At 45.9% G+C, this 17,140-nt stretch overlaps 1 protein-coding gene across 3 annotated transcripts; it reads left to right on the forward strand.

Annotated features, from left to right (window-relative positions):
- Positions 1 to 6,630: 6,630 nt before the first annotated feature.
- LOC311198003 (calcium release-activated calcium channel protein 1) lies at positions 6,631 to 17,140 on the forward strand (the record flags this gene model as incomplete). Of its 3 annotated transcripts, none has more annotated exons than XM_084271872.1 (2): positions 6,631 to 6,825; positions 16,311 to 17,140. In XM_084271872.1, 2 exons carry the CDS (start codon positions 6,631 to 6,633, stop codon positions 16,875 to 16,877), a joined length of 762 nt encoding a protein of 253 aa, XP_084127998.1. In that variant the 3' UTR covers positions 16,878 to 17,140. The 3 variants fall into 3 exon arrangements, with proteins under 3 accessions (XP_084127998.1, XP_084127999.1, XP_084128000.1); XM_084271873.1 differs by having other exon boundaries at positions 6,631 to 6,744; XM_084271874.1 differs by lacking the exon at positions 6,631 to 6,825 and adding an exon at positions 7,057 to 7,160.

Genomic DNA, 17,140 nt, shown 5'->3' on the forward strand with positions numbered 1-17,140 from the left:
CGTTTTGCAAAGTCCTAAGGAACCATTTTCAGGCACTGCGTGCGGAGCGGGGGCGCAGGCGTCGCAGTGCCCGGAACATAAACAGTGCGGGGGGGGGGGGGGGGGGCGGGTAAGGGAGGGAAGGTAGGGGTCCGGGGGCGGCGGCGACGGCAGCAGCGCGGTACCGGCGCTGGGCTGGCCGCCGGCCCCCGCCGTGGCGGTGGTAGGTCACGAGTGCGCAGCGGGCGCGGCACGCAGGCGCTGAGCGGCGGCGGGGCAGCGCGGCGCCCCGCGGAGGGGAGGGCAAAGCAGCGCAACGGCGCGGACGGTCCCTACGCGGGTGCGGCAGCCACCCAGGACGTGCCCCAAAAGTTGAGCGGTTGTGCTTTGGGATGGGATGGGATGGGATAGGGGGTTCCCCCGCCGGTGCCCAGCCTCCCGGATTAAACCCCGGTGCAGTTTCGGAGGAGCTCTGTAAAGAGGGAGCAGGGAGTTTGGGTAGCCCAGCCTGGGACACCGCGCAAGCCCGCGTACTGCGAGATGAACCTCTGCCATCAGCTGAAGAGTTTTACGCGCTCTGGGCTCCGCCGTGTTCGGCAGCACGGGAGCAGCAAAGGCAGCGCGGCACCGGCTTGGGGCAGGGCACCTTCGCTGCTCCTCTGCCCAGGTTCCGGTATCCGTCCTGTACTACTCGGCGTTAAATACAGTACTACAGCCTTTTAATACGCACGTACAACAGGTAGTTAGAAATGAAGAAGTAAAAATCGTATAAAATAGCTACTGATGCAAAAAAATCCCCTCAGTATGGCAATGCTCTGGGCTCCCGGGGCTATCAGGGGTCTCGTTTCTGGAAACACCAATTCACATCTACTCTAAATTGATGCTGAGCAAACATCGGGACCATCTGATTGCAATAGTGGGGTCAGAGTGCAGGTTTTGAACAGCCTTCAGGTTCCCAAGAGTGGCTCCTCTCAGAAGCAACGTCCTTTACCTCCCTTACACACCCCCCCTCCAAGAAAGGGAACATCAAAGCAGACCTAAACCCAGGGCTGGGGGATGAAGGCTTTGACAGTGCCCCTCTGGTTTGCGTTTTGCAATTTTTGAGATTGCCATTGAGAATAAATGTGTTTCTCCCCTCAGCACAGCACTTGTTTGCTGTTGGTTCTCCTGGGCCAAGTAAAATGGGCAGTGCTCTGGTCTAACCAGTACAAGTCTCCAAAGTAAATGTCAAACTGGCTTTGCGTGGCTTTAATTCTCTGATCAGTTACACAGAGACTGAAACTTTTCTTAAAATAGGGCATTTTTCTTTACTATTCCTGCCTGCTTCTACCAACAGGAACATAGAGCATCCAGCTACGCTGGCATACCTAACCAGACATGTTCTATACAAACAGTATTAAATACTATGCAAAAGATAACACATTAAAATTCAACTTTATGGGCCTTGCTGGTCACCTCTTTGGAACAATCTGTATTTTAATGAATCATGACGTGTGGGTAAAGGCAGGAGAGGATAGAGTGCCAAGTTTGGGTTTAAGGCAGTGAGCTTCTCCTTCAGCATCTGCCAATAACTGTTTGCAGAATCTTGAAAAAAATCATGTAATCTTCCTCTAATATCTCCCTATTTGCAGATGATTAAACATTATTACGCTATAGAAGCGTTGTATAGGCTATACATGGAAGTGTGGATTCCAGATGTCTGTTAGGGCAAGTGCATTATTAATCCATAATCCTGAAAAGATGTAGGCATATGTTGACCTTTCAGCCAAGATTACTCAATCTTAAAATTAAATGCATGTGTATGTCTGTAGGGTTGAGGCCAGAGTACTTGTAGGAGATAAATGGATGTTACTAGGGAACCATCAGGCAAAAAACACATAATCCATCCATTCCACAAAAGTCCACCAAAAAAAACCCCAGAACAGGAACATAAAAGAAAATCAACTCGTTTTTCTCAATCTTTTTCTTTTTTGGACATGAACAGTCTGAGGCTCTTGGTGTCTCAAGCAAACTCACCAAAGACTCTATTAATCACATAGGCCTGGAAACGCCAGAGCACATTATTGAAACATGGAAGTAAATGAGCTTCAGAAATATCACAATCTTGATCTATAGATCTCCAAAAATAGAACCCTTTTTTTTTGTTTTTAACCCTGTTTTAAGACAGAAAGGATTGCTATTAAACTATGATTCATTTTACAGTTGAAATAATACTGTAATCTGTGTATTAATAATAAAAAACCCATCTCAAAGGAATAGGGGGAAAAAAGGAGGGTAGGATAAGAATATCCACAGCTGCATTAGAATAAAAACATTTAAAAGCAATATTAAACCTGCGTGCTTCAGGCCACAGGTTCTGACAGATGAGGTGTAGGGCTCATTTCCCCTGCTCACAGGAAGTTTCTACATGTTTCCAGCAGTGGCCAGAGCTGGGTTGTCTTGTGTAGTGCTTGGTATGGGACAGCTCAAAGGCTGCTGCTGCAAGGCTGGCCTCCTCCTAAGTCAAAAATATGGGGAAAACCCCACTTTGGTATAAATACTGTGAAAAGGGAGTGGTGATTATTGGGAAAAGGACTAGTCCAAACTGTACTTTCAATTAAAAATAATTTTAAAAAATACCAACACTAAAACTACTGCTGGATGTTAATGTGATTTAAATTATTTAAGATCTAATCATGACAGTGCGCTGGATCCTGACCTTGTTAGCTTGAAACTAGGAGCTGTCATTTAATTAAACTTGTACTGCAGGACTCAGGCTAAAATAAGAACTACAGTGCTGTGCTTGGGAAGGCTGCACGAAGAAATGGGTTCATTTCACCCTTGGTGAGCTTTCAAAGAAAGTTATTCACCATTGGAGAGAGTGAAATAATCTTAGACTGAATAAATCTTACAACATTTTTAAAAGTATGTTTTTATCCTGTAAGACCAACTGTTCTCTACATTACCTTGGGTAAGACAGAAGACAAGGTATTTAACCATTTCAGTGTTTTATGAAGAAAATTAACAATGAGATAATTTTTCCAGACAGGACAGTTTTTGTCTGCAGAAATCCCACCAAGTAAGTTCTGCTTTAGATAAGATTTGCAGAGGTGCTTCTCTCAGCCTCCCTGCTGCTTGGCACCACTGCCAAACCTTGATTTCCCTTTTGCAACTTCTGCTTCTAACTTGTTGGGTTTAGTGCAGATCTACCAGACTTTCCATTTTGTGGTACCCTGATTTGGTTTGGCACAATGACAGGAAGGAAGGGAAGCAATGATTTGCATGTGAAGTATGTTTTAGAAAAACTGCTCTGCAGAGGGGAGCATCCTTTGCATACTTGGTACCGTATTACATTAATCATAGGGTACTCAGCAAACCTATTCTTCTTACTCAGTCCTCCCACAGAAGGTACAGAAGTACATTTTTAGCAGGGAAAAAAGATAGTATCATTGTGACAGCGTGCAGATTTTTCAGGGCTTTCTGGAAAGAAACTTGGACTTCTGCCACTGCTCCCATTGTGTTCATGGAGAAATGATCCAGAGAATGGGTTACCTCTAATTAGGGGTAATAACAGCCTGCTGCTGCAAGAGCCCGCGTGTATGTCCCTCATTTCTCCTGCACTAGGAGTGGAGGGCTCACCACAATGACCTGATCCAGCAGAAAACTCACTGATTTAGAATAAAAGAATGTTTTTTTTTTTTTCACTAGGTCACTCCACCGGAGCTCTGTTGCCATTTGATCGGTGTAATCTACAGGTTGGAGTGGGGTGAGGTGAAGGAAGAGTGCAGGACTACACCCTTTTGGTGGCCTTCCGCAACTGCACGGATCAGAGGTTAACATCCAACCCACAGCTTTGAACTCCAGCGAGATTTCAGAAATCCCCGAAGCATTTCTAAGAGTTAACTAAGCATGACTGACTCCCTGTTTCAGCTACCTCTGAAGTGGCAGCATAGAGGTGTGTAAAAATGAGTAATTAGAGTTGGAAATAAAAGATTTATCCTGTTTAGTTTGTACCTCAGAATAGAGTGGAATGGGGAAGGGAAAAAGGGTGCTACCATCCCAGTGTTTTAGTTGCAAAAGAAAGCTTCACCCTTCATTTATGTTTTCCAACTTAAGGATTGTTTATTTCTGATAGGAGAGGAAATAATGGCATTTTAAAGCTAAAATGCTGGCCAGCTTGGATGGCGAAAATTACACATGGGCTTGATATGGAAGAGTGGACAGGATGAGATACTGATTCGGTAGCTTCTTTTCCATAGTGTTTCCTTGGCTGAAAGATGAACTCAACAGTACATCAGTGTGTAAGATTGTTGTCTCTTTCAAAGCCCTTCTGATAAACAGGAGGAATAGGAGCAATAGAATAATGTAAAAACAGTGAGTTCAAAGAGTCTGTTTTAATACAGTTCTTTAGGAAGACACTTGAAATCCTTCTCAGATGATAGTTTGGTTTTGTTGGGGTTTTTTTTTTAAGATAAATCTGATTTTAGGGAAAAGGTTAAGACCTAGGTATAGTTTGTGCAGTATGTTATGATGTGACAGTTCAGCCTTACTGAACTGAACAGAAACAATAAGAAATAGTGAGCAATCAGTCCTGGTTATGTACATCAACATTTTTCAACGTTTACAAGCAGCAATGCAAAATACTGTAAAACTTATGACTCCAGAGAAAGTAAATGACTTAAATGTTTGCTTGAGATGTGAAGGAAATTTTACATTGCTGTTTTGCAATGGTATCTCCCAAGTAAAATGTGGTAATGGAATCAGTATGTGGTTGTTACTCACTGCTTTGCAATGTGGCACTCAGAGTTAGCCTAAGGCATCGGTGGGAGACACACAAAACGCTGATGGTGGTGATAAGGTCTTCTAGTTGCTGGGTTTGGGTTTGGTTTTTTTACAATTAACACTGCACAGAGAGTAGTATTTTATAATGCTAACTTAATGCCGGATGTATGCTCTCATGGATCCAATACAGGAGCACTGTCACCCATCAAAGAGAAAGAGGGCGGCCAACACCACATGGAGTCATTTATAGAACAGCAAGGGCTTTTATGGACAGACCAAGTCAAACTCATTCTTCTACAGAAATGTTTGAATGCCCTTGTAGATAAAAATCTAACCAAAAGTTGTTTATAACAAGAAGGCTCTGTTTATTTCCTCCGAAAGGAATGCGATCAAATCTATGCGGTAAGAACAGGTAGCTGCAGGGAATGCCTCTGAACACGGGCTTCAATTACTGGTCTTTTTTAAAAGAATGCCATGTAAACGAAAACCATTGTGACCTATGTTGGTGCAGACAGCCTGTCATCACCTTTACCGTGTAAGTAAATGAACCACTTTGTGTGAAGAGAACCAAAAAGCCTTAAAAGACAACGCACCACATTTTTTCTACTTGTAAAATAAGGTGGAAAATTTACACACAATAACGTTAAATCACCAAAGCTTTTGATGTCTTCAGAACTAGTGCTGCAGTGATTCAGCTCGTATTCAACCATCTGTGTGCCAGTCAGTAGTAAATGTATCCTTGTCTGCTATTATTTCTATTGTTTAAACCAAAATGATTTTTTTTTTCTGACTAGAAATCGATAGCAACAGGTTTCTTAACTCTCCAGACCCACCGGTGTGATGTGGCAAGAGTGCTGTGAGCCTCACCTTTTCAGAACTCATCTTCAGAACTGTGTGGTGCGTTTGCTATGGAGTGCTGCTCTATGCCTCATTATTCCCCCTGCAAAACACAGAAAACAGAAAAAATACGGTTTAAAGGGGTTGTACAAACACGTTAATAAAGTCTTTCAGCACCGGCATAGGGATCTGTTGAAATGCCCTGCTTAACCAGGTTATCGACTGGTTGCTGATAAAGAACGAGTTTATCAGGAGCGCTGCCTGGGCACACAGCACGGCTATGGGAACCTTACCTACACGGCAAGGGGTTAGGTGTTGGAATTTTAATTGCAAGCCAGGGTGGGTGCTCGGGGTGGTTTAGATTCACAGGACAGATGTAGATGAGAGGCTGCAGGAGGAGGTAACCGAGAAGCGGCTTTGTGGGAAGGCGCGAGGATGGGGCAGGGGGGACGCCCCATCGCTTTCTGCACCCACCGCCGGGCAGAGGCGCACAAAACTGACTGAAAAAACACCGATTCCTGTCAGCTACGCTCCAGCCAGAGCCCGCTCACCCGCTGCCGCAGCCACCGGGCTCCAACCGGCACCTCGCTGGCGGGTTTCTCCCCCCGCGGAGCCGCTGAGGGGATTGCTGCGAGGTCACACCTCCCTCAGGGCCCGGCCCAGCTCACGGCTCCCGACGGGCGGTAGCTCAGAGGCCCCTCACGGCGGCGCGAAGCTGTGAGGCGAGCAGAGACACAACCCCGCCCGCCCTCAGGCTCCCTCGGGGGCTGCCGGGAAGCAGGCGGGGCGGGGCGGGGCTAAGGAGGGTGCCGAGCCGCGGCCGGATCGCCCAATGGGGCGTCGGCGGTGGGGCGGTGCCGGGAGGGGGGCGGCGCGTAGGTTCGCAGCGCCGCGGCGGCAGGCGCGGTCCCAGCACCGGCAGGACCCGCGTTCGGGCGCCATGGGGTGTTAGTGCAGCTGGTGCACTCGCTCTGCCGCCGGAAGGAGCTGTTGTCGCCGCCGCCGTTGCCGTGTGCTCTCCCGCTCCGTTCTTCCGCTCGCCGCCCGGAGCCCATGAGCCTGAACGAGCACTCGATGCAGGCGCTGTCCTGGCGGAAGCTCTACCTGAGCCGCGCTAAGCTGAAAGCTTCCAGCCGCACCTCCGCGCTGCTCTCCGGCTTCGCCATGGTGAGCGGCCGGCCTCGCCTAGTGGGTGGGGGGTCCTGGCAGGCGGTCCGCCGCCTCCCCGGCAGCAGGGAGCCGGGTGCGGTGCCGCTGCTTCTGCTTTTTCTTGCCAGAGAACCTCTGCGTCCCCTCGGGCTGCGGGCGGGGGGGGTGTGGGGGGGTGGACGGCGGACGCGGGTGCAGCCCCTGAAGCGGCGTGTGGCACCCGGACTGGCGGGGAGCGGGGCGGGCCCTGGCGCCTCTTCCCTAGAGCTCCCGGCCCGGCCTCCGGGCAACCGGGGTCAGTGCACCCGGGCGGCGGCCGGGCCGGAGGAGGCGGCAGCGGTTGCGCGGGGGCCGCCCCGGGGGCAGCGGGGCAGAGGCTGAAGCTGAAGGAGCCCGAGGCGTCGCATCGGCAGCTCGTTTTCTGCGGGGAGCTGGTAAGCCTCGAGTTAAAAGCTGCCTCGGGGCTTTTTTTATCGCCGCCAAAGAGCTCCGGTACCTCGTGCGGGACTTTTCTCCTTTTTTTCTTCTTTCTCTTATATATTATTTTCCTGTTCTCGTTGTTCATTTTCCCTCCCGAGGATGCTCGGCACGCCAAAAACCACCCTTGGCGGGACGTTCCTCCCTCTGGCTCTCATAGGAAACAGCGTAGGGTGCTGTAAGCGTCGAGGTTACTACAGGGTGTGTGGGGGGGTTCTGTTCTCTTGTTTTGGTATCTCACTTGGCTGTGCGCTCGGGGCCGGGAGCGGAGCGGATGGCCCCCGGCTCCCCAGGGCGGTGGCGCTCCGCACCCCGCTCCGCTGCCCGGGCCGCGGCCGCACACGAGGAAGAAGGCGGCGGTGGCGGGCGGGGGGGGGGGGGGGGGTGGCTGTTGCACTTGGGCTGCGTTCGGATAAATTAGAAAGAGCTTTATAAAGTTGACTTTGTCCCTCCGACTCGTCACATCCATAATTAGTCATCTGTAATTGCGATGTTCCTATTTCTTTTTAAAAGGAGAATCCTGGGTGTTGCTTAGTTTGGAGTTCTGTGCGTGCTCCAGAAGCGGCTTTTTTTATTATTTTCTCTTTCGGCTCTTATATAGAAGCAGAGACCATCAATCCTAATTATCTCGAATGAAAGCAGTATGTAAATTGAAACACGGTAACTTCAAGCTTGGCCGTACATCCAGCCCTCTGAGGCACGAAGCTGTGCCTTGCAGTCAGCCCTTTTATTCACCCCCGTGAAACACGCTTCTTGGTTGCTAAACCGAACGCTACGGCTCTGATTTAGTTTGCTTTCTTGGCCCCGCGTTTAGCAAGGTGAGTGTTCTCAGCTGTAAATTCCATCTCCCATTAAACCCCCGCGGTACTAATTAGAGGATGCTGTTTGAAAACAAGGCAGCCGGTCCGCAGCAGCCTTCTGACGGTCAAATAAATGTCACCGTCCTCCTTCAATAGCTAAAAACAGACCACAACTCTTCAGGGGTGGTGGTGGACTGCTCTTCCCTTGACTGACAGGCCACTGTGTTAGCGCAGCGGCATATTTGAGTTGCTTCTCCTTGGGTAACATGCATCAGGCTGGTAGCTCGTACTATGCTGCTGCTAATGAGTTTTTCTTATTGTCAGCCCGTTCTCCTGGGTTGTCGGGTGGTTTCTTGCCTCGGGTTTTTACGTTGAGAAAACGCGAGGAATTAAAAAACCGGAGTTTGTTGGGTTTTTCGAAATTTCCACCCAGGGGAGGTTGCATCTGCGTTAATAGAAGTGTTATTTAAAAATAGTGATCAGTGCCTTAACTCCCTTTGGCTTTTCTCTAAATATATGCTGCGTGGACTCTCAAAACCCCATGGATGTATGAGGCGAGGCTTCTGTCTTAATTCTTAAGGGCTCTAGGTGTCCTGCAGTTGAAACTGTAGCTACTGAATTTGTGTGTTTCAGGGTATCTCAGGAAAACCAAACCAACAGTTTCTTCCCTTTAACAAATATCTAGTTGCTAGGGTTTTACACGTGAGCATTTTCCTTTTCCACAAGTTCCACCTCAAAAAAAAAAAAAAATCTACTTATTTCTTCTTTAAGCAAGATCATGCTGGAAATCAACTTGTAGCCTCGTTGGTTTTGCTATGGCATATAGTCCTGTAGCTCAGACCTGATCGGTTTTCACAAGAGCTGACAACTTTCAGGTATTTTTAGATTCCTTTTAAAGTTGTCCTCTGCAATTTCTGCCTCCTTTTCTACTGTCACGCCTATGCATTGTTCCCTAAATTCAGAGGATTCTTTGGCACCTGATAGTTGAACAAAATGCTGCTTAAGTACCAATCTAGTCCTGGATCTAAAGCCCACAACAGCAATTAAGCGTCATTGTTCCTGTGTTTTCCTTATCAACACTGGGAAGAAAGAGTTTAAATGACACATCCAGGACAACCCAGCAAACGGTGGGAATTGTCAGGAGTGGAATGTGCTCGTTTCCATGCCGGCTCCACTGATCCTTCATCTATAATCAGTACTTGAGTCCTCTGGCACTAGCTGAGTGTGTTCCCTGTTGAATTTTCTGGGTTTTTTAGACTGGTTTTGCCATTACTTTGGCCTAATTTTGTGTATGACTGCAGCCGTTTTGCAGAATTTATTACCCGAAGATTTGTTATGAATTCTGCACTTAAATGATGCATGACAAAGTCAAGAGGCTGCCCAGGTCAGTGATGTGTAGACTATGGGCCAAGCTTCAAACGCAAGAAGGATTATGCTTCCACAGAGAAGATTGTTTAAAAGCCTGTTCTACAGTTGGCTTTGTTTTCAAGCTGCAGTTTGCCACTGTTCCAGGGTATATCTTGCATTTATAATCTTGTATGTAGTATGCTTTTCCAATTTATGGAGCCAGCAAATGATATCCCTTTGAGGTATTGTTGGAGATAAAGAAATTGTAAATTGCAGGATACGTGTAATCCATGAAAGAGTGCCAGAGGAAATGGGGAGTATTTTTCATTTCTGTGTTATGCCCCAGGTATTCATGTTTGGGGTTTTTTCCCCTCTATAACTATCTTTATTTCTTAATCCAGTTTATCTCATTGCTGGAAATACTTTGCAGACATATTGCAAGCAGTAACTCAGCCACACCTACAGTAGCAGTGTGAAGAGCTCCAGTGTAGACGAGGCTGCTGGTAGGTTATTGTTGAATGAACAATTGCACTGACTTGTTAGCATCACTTTGTCACCAGGGATGTGTCGTGCAATAGTACAACATCATAATCCGTAGGGAAGCTGTTGGATCCCAGCAGTCATCAAACTGGAAAACTTCAACATTGCCTCCTATCCAGCCATCAACAGCTCTGTGAATATACCTGAGCCTCAATTAGGGATTGAAATTATAACAACTGCTGTGGTTGACTTGGCTGCGTTTAGGATTTGGAGGATGTTAGTTGCCAGACAGCACACTTTTCCTCTAAATACTTCTGTTTCAAGCTTGCTATGCTGTTGTCTATGTAGTAATACATGTGCTTCAGATATAGAATAGCACCAAAGAACTGTCAACTTTTGCCTTTGGAATGTAGCACTAGGGTCTTTTGAAGACAGCTTCAGTCATCTTCTCTAAGAGACTGACTGCACTGGTAAATATTTATGAAACTGTTTTCCATAATAACAGTTGAAGTAATACTAGCTAGGACCCAGAGCCCACTGCTCAGTGCTGTACTAAAGGTTTTTAGCTGTATTTAACAGGTGTTGTCACCTGTAGGAAAGTGTTACAGACCCATTTTCATGGCCTATATTGCTGTTGCACATACAAGTTAGAACTGTGCTCTGAAGAATCTTTCCCCATACAAAAGGTTTCTTCTTTTGCAGACGTGGATATGAGGTTTTGTTGCTCCTTTGAGCATTCCTGGCTGAAGATGAGCGAGGCAGGCAGTGTGGAATGCTTAGGGCTCTTATGATTCTCCCTCTCAGCAGCTGCGAGTGGCTGCTGTAGTTTGGAGGATGTAAAGGTGATACTGAGCTGCTGTTTATTCTCTGTGCTGAGCTGCCTAATCTGACCTTGTACTTAGCAAACAGATTCATCGTAACACTGTGTAATGGTACTGCTTACTCTGATTATACAGGTATTGCATTTTCACATTTACTAGCAAAGTATAATTAAATCCTACATTTATATTCCAGTGTTAGCTTTAGCAACTATTAATGTGTTTTGCCATTCTGCAACATAGAATAATCCCCAGAGTCAAGATTCCAGACTAATGGATAAATGATGCTTACATTCTCTTCTGTATACAACTAGTAATAAGTAAGATCATTGTTTTGGCTTACCTTTTTTAAATTTCTGGTGACTGATTCTGGTTGATAAGAGTCCTTCTGTGAGTTGTTTATAAGTCTTAATGAATGGTGCAGACACTGAGAGCCTGGCTCTGCGCCTCTGTCTCTGGGAGTGAACAGCATTGCCAGGAAAATGAAGACAACCGACCATCTCAGGACCTGAGGAGACAGCCAAAAGAGTGCTAATTTCCTGTGATGCCCTGTTTGTTCCCCCCCCTCTTAGAGTAGTGTGTGCTAGGAAGAATCACTTGCAGATGGGTAACTCGATGTAGTCTAGTCCAGTCCTACCTGTGGCAGGTACTGCTAAGAGAATATCCTGCAGAGGTGGTGATTTAAATAGTTTAATGGTCACAGTGTGCAGTTTTGCCTTGGTGTGTATCGGTCTAGTGAGGTGAAGGTGATGTAGCACTGACAGGCTTCTCCAGGTGAGATTCACACCCCCTTCTCACTGTGCTGACAGACCTTTAGGAAGTTTGATTAGTTTTTTTGATCCATTCCTGACTTGCTAAACTGGATAAAGTTGTCTTGCTCTGTGATTCTTTCCTGAATCTGTCAGGATTCAGAGACCAGAGACCACTTGTGATTGGAGCTTTAGGCTGCTCAGATGGCATCTTGTGTGATATGGGAGACAAGCCTACAACTGTCCATCACCAGGCTGTTGGTAGTTTTTGACTGCAGCCCCCTGGTTACAGAACACACTTAGCTAAAATCAGGTGTCTTGTTGAAAAGTGGCCACATGTGTTCTTCAGAGCCATGATCAGCAGCGAGGAGTTTAATTAGCTGTGGTTCTGTCTGCTGTGAAGCTGTCTGTCCGTGGCATGCTGAACTCTGTTAGCTGTACACTGACACTAGTGTTTCATACCATGAGAGACAGTATGGCAGTTACAGTGCAGGCTCCCTGTCTGTATTATATTCCTGCTGACCAGAGCTTGGAGTCATCTTTGCAGGGAAGAGGAGGGGAGGAAGTAATCTATAAATAGCTCATAGGTAATACAGATTTACTGGAGATAAGGGTTTTTATTTCCCTTTCTCTATGGCAGCGGATAGTATCACAAAGTCTGTTCATTTTGTCAGGAAGCCGTACGTCAGATTTAGAGCTTTCTCAAGGGCTGCAGTAAATCAGTCAGTCATATCTGGAGGATGATCTGAAGTTAAAGTTAGCTCTCCTTTGAGCCAGGGATTAGACCAGATGACCTCTTGAGGTGTCTTCCAACCTACGTTTCTCTGCGGTTATGCAGCAAGGCAGGATGCTTGCAGTGTGATGGCTGCACGTTAGAAATCGCATGGCAAGTGTTCCAAGTTGGTTTGGAAAAGGGGCAGGATAAGGTGCTGAAACACATTGTATTGGGTGCTATACAGATACCAGTGACAGTTCCTGCCCTGAGGAGCCTGTATTCCCAACCAACATGGAAAGCTAATAGAGGACATAGGAAAATATCCTCCCATGTGGATCATCATCGTGTCCCTGTGAGTTCAGGCTTTGCATGGGCTTGGAGCCTATCAGATGAGCTCACTGGTGCCCTATTTTTGCAAGTGTTACCTTACAAGAGCAGTTATGATGTTACTTTTGAAATTGCAGCATGAGCAAAGGAGACAAGAACCTCTGGTGCTTTGCATCACTGTTTGAAAACAGGCATAGGCCTTGTAATGAAAACTTGAGGCTTTTGTTTTAGGTGCCTGGTTCAAGCTTGGCCAGGGAAGTGAAGAACCAGAGACTCGCAATTGAAGAGAGTTGGCTGGTTTTCTGCAAGTTTATAGTGAAAGGGTTCCCAAATTGGCTTCCTTGACAGTCTGAGGGGACAGAAAACATGAACTGATTTTTCACTTGTGGGTCAAGCTGAAGTTACTCTGCCAGGCATGAACACAAGGAGGCTCTGCTGTGCCCCCTGGAGACTTCCTATCAACCTCAGTAGACTTTTAAATCCTTCAGGCATTCTGTATCCTACAACTTTCCCAAAAGCATTTATTTGAAATGAGCTCTGAAATATCCCTTCATCCTGAAGGAATGGAAAAGAGAAGTCTTGTCTTGCTTCCCCCACTCCTGCTCTTAGGGTGTTTCTAAGACAACAGCAACTTCGTGTGTTTTCTCTTGTTTATGGGTGTATCTGTCCAGCTAGTTATCTCCACTCTAATTTTTTCCTGTCCTGTCTGTGAACCCACAGAAAAACTCCCTTGTGTCTTTTGTTGTGCAATACCCTCTGGCTTCTGTCACATCTCATCACTGGTTGGTTTTAGAAAAGCCTCAGACTCCCTTGCTAGAAAACTTGTGGATTGCAGAGTTGTCACTGTGTGTTGGAGCTGCACCTGGTGCATCTGTGTTGTCAGTACACCCTGAACATTCAAAGTGGATATCTCTTGCACTCCTCCTTTGGAGGACTGAGCCTATAAAGCTGTGATCCTTTCAGCCTCAATAGAAGTATCTTTCCAGCCTGAATAGGTAAATTGTGATGCTTTCCCTTAAAGTGGGTGGATATTGTCTCTCTCTTTGCATTTCTGTTACTCACTTTGGTGTAGGATCTTTCCTGGCCCAATGGTTGATGCAGTGATTATTCTTCCCTTTGGTTCCAGCCATGGAGAAGAGGTCATATTGCTTGTGGGTGAGATAGGCAAGTATGACTTTAAGTGTCGTTCTTAATGCTGGGCTCCCTTGCTGGTTGCCCATCAGGGCTGTGCTGGTGTGAAAACCGCCATGAGAGGGACTGAGCAGGGAGAAGATGCTGAAACCGAGCCTATTCTCCCCCCCATGGGATGTCCTGATCTGTAGTAGGAGTCTCCTTTGGGAGCTTGCCACCTGCTTGGCGCGTTGTGGTACGTGGCCTCTCCTGCAGCTTTCAGCTGTGTGAGGGTGCATCAGGGCTTCAAGGTTGGGCTGGCTGCCTGCCCTGCTTCTGCCTTATCCACACCTTGTTAGCATCCTGAGCTGGGAATAACTGGCAGGGTGTATGGCTACTCGGCTGCCAGCTTATTTTGCACGTTAGAAGACTAGTACTTAAGCTACCTGTCAAGTGATGTTGATGCTACCCACAATTATTCTTACAGAGAGAGTACATTTGGAATTATAATACGTAATTGCATGGTATGGTTTGAGCTGGAGGAAGTTACGCCCTTCCTGCTCATGAAGTAAATTCTGACATGCCTTAAGTAACAGCTATGGCCTTGCTGGATTTCAGAAAGCTCTTCCAAGAGTTGATTTGGGGTTAACGTACCCAACGAGCTTCCTCTGTAAAGCATGTCTGAGTTAACCTCTTTGTCAGCCATATAAACTGAAGCCTTGCTTGTGTAGCTTGAACTCTGTTGTAAGCTGTCCTGTCAGTGTATGATGGCTGTAGTGTATTCCTGGGATCAGTCTTTCAGGGAAATACCCAGCAACATTAAAATGAAGTCTTTTTAAGCCAGGAAAGCTTGGATTCCTTTTAATAGTTGGTTGTTCCTATGATTCTGTCAGTGGTTATATAGGCACAGTGCTATCTGAGTATCTGAATGCTGCTTAAATTAAGCAGTTTTCTTGCAAGATTGTTTTGATCATGCATATAATTATAGCCAAATCATGAATAGATACAGTGAGGTTAAATGTAATTATTTAGCATTTTCTCTTAGGCTCAGAGGAGGAAGACAATTATTTCTTCTTGATGCTCTGTTGAAATGGTAAGGGTAGCTCCAGGACAGCTGGTACACTGGAATTAAGAGACTCTAAACTTCATACTTAGATGCTTGATTCATTATTACATGGAAAGATTGATTAATGGAAATGTTTTCAGTATTTGGTGAACTAAATACATCCATTCTCGAAAGAAAATGAAGTCTTCATTTTACGAAGCTCTTTAGCTCTGTGGTTATGTTAACATAATAAGTACCAGGATAGAGGATTAAAATGTCTTGCAGTACTGGATGGTTTTGAGTCTAGACATGCACCAGAAAATTTACAAGAAGAAAGGCTGATAAGTATGAAAATGAATCCTCAGTGGAGAAGGATTGCAATTGTTCTGTGAAAAAACAGAGGAAGCCAAACATCCCATGGGTGCACTGGGACTTGAGGAGCAATCCTGCAGAAAAAGCACCCGGTGATCAAATATTTATCCTTTCAATGTGAAGTTGCCTACAGTTCTGAAATGGTATTTTAGAACCTAGCAGAAATTGTGTGTGCATTAATATTTCTTGTTGAGTTTCTTGTGACACTTGGGAAGTGTTTGCTAGTTGGCTGGCTGGTTAGGCTTAAGACGATGAAAGCTTTCAGTAAAGGAATTAAAATACCCACAAATGGCCTTGAATGCCTGTGGAAACCTGCCTGAGCAAAACTGTTGGCTGGCTTAATGTATTCAAGTGTGGTGGTGGTGGTGAAGAGTTCTGGTGTCCTGGAACATGCTGGTGCTGAGTTGTATGAACTGGTTTCATGGTCTTTTTGAGGGCAAACTGGTATGTTACAGAAGAGCTAGGCTCATAGCCTGGCACTGCCAAGAGCCTGAGGTCCTGGTACAGATGCTCCCTCCTCAGTTACACAGGCCTGTGTCGGCTTCATCAGTGGCATTCCAGAAACAGCTAAGCTAGCAGAAGATCACCACTTCTTAACCAGGTTAGCTTTTGCTGAGCTGGCAGATGAAGCCAGACACAGCTTCTGGAGTCACAGCAGCTAGAGATATCTGGCAGTGTTCTGTATTCTCTTTTCTGGGAGACTACTGTTTGACTTCTCTCCAGCCTCTAAGAGATGTGTTTGGCTGCCATGGACATTTTGGAGACTTTAACCTCTTGAATCTGTGTTCTAGAGGCACTCAAAATAAGTATTTAAGCAGAAGGAATATAGCTGAGAGGCCCATGGAGAGCTGATGTTTTAATGAGAGGCTCCTGCTCTTCAGAATTTAAAAACAAATATCCAAGGAGAAAGGACCATCAAGATCATGATGTGCAGTCTGCATATGTATGGGATGCAAAGCTCTTCCTAATACCCAGCAAAACTTAGTCTGTACTAAAAGATCAAAAGCTGCATCTACAATATAACAGGAAATAAATGTTTCACTTTACAGAGTCTGAGTATGTTGATAAGAATGGTCAGCTGTTTCCTTGGGGTGAGGTGGAGGTGGCAAGGTGGTGGTGGTTAGGAGTCTTTTGTTCTACAATAGAACAGTGAGTATGAAACTGGTGGCTTCTGCTCAGATCTAAATTTGGATCTAATGATAAGGTGCAGATTGACGTGGAAAGAAATTTAAATGCAGAGTATTATTTTGTCTGGGTTAGATGATCTTCCAGAAATACGATTTAAACTTAAAATAGTGAAACAATATGTAACGTAGGTAACTGCATCTCTCCTTTCCTTTTCAGGTGGCCATGGTGGAAGTTCAGCTAGATGCAGAACACGACTACCCTCAAGGTCTTTTGATAGCCTTCAGTGCCTGTACTACTGTCCTCGTTGCAGTTCACCTTTTTGCACTCATGATAAGTACCTGCATTCTTCCAAATATCGAGGCTGTTAGCAACGTGCATAATCTCAACTCCGTGAAGGAATCTCCTCACGAGCGTATGCATCGGCACATTGAGCTTGCCTGGGCATTTTCTACTGTCATTGGGACTTTGCTGTTTCTTGCAGAGGTGGTGCTACTGTGTTGGGTGAAGTTTCTTCCTTTAAAGAAGAAAAACGATAATTCTCACCAGAGCAACAATTCCACCATCACATCGGGACAGGCAGCAGCCATTGCATCAACCTCTATTATGGTTCCATTTGGATTGATTTTCATTGTGTTTGCAGTCCACTTCTACAGGTCACTGGTGAGCCATAAAACAGACAGGCAGTTTCAAGAACTGAATGAACTTGCTGAATTTGCACGGCTCCAGGATCAGCTGGATCACAGAGGTGATGCCATCTCCTCTGCTGTTACCCATTTTGCCTGAACCCATACTCAAAGAAAATAAACCCAGTATTCTGCTTCTGCCTTGTTATCTTGACTCCCCTGTGGACAAACTGGTTGAACTCTTGATTATTGTTTAAAGAGAGATTATAAATGTTGTTCTAACCCTTTAGAGAGGAAAAAAAAGTTGTTTCTGATAAAATTTTGGCTGACACCAGGAGGAATAGGAGTATGCTCGCACTGTGTGTGCATCCTTCCTCTTGTCAGTGCTCTCTAGGTTACTCCTTGTTACTGCTGAACCGTGGC

The sequence above is a fragment of the Gallinula chloropus genome (genome assembly GCF_964237585.1).
Source record: "Gallinula chloropus genome assembly, chromosome: 17".
Lineage (NCBI taxonomy): Eukaryota > Metazoa > Chordata > Aves > Gruiformes > Rallidae > Gallinula > Gallinula chloropus.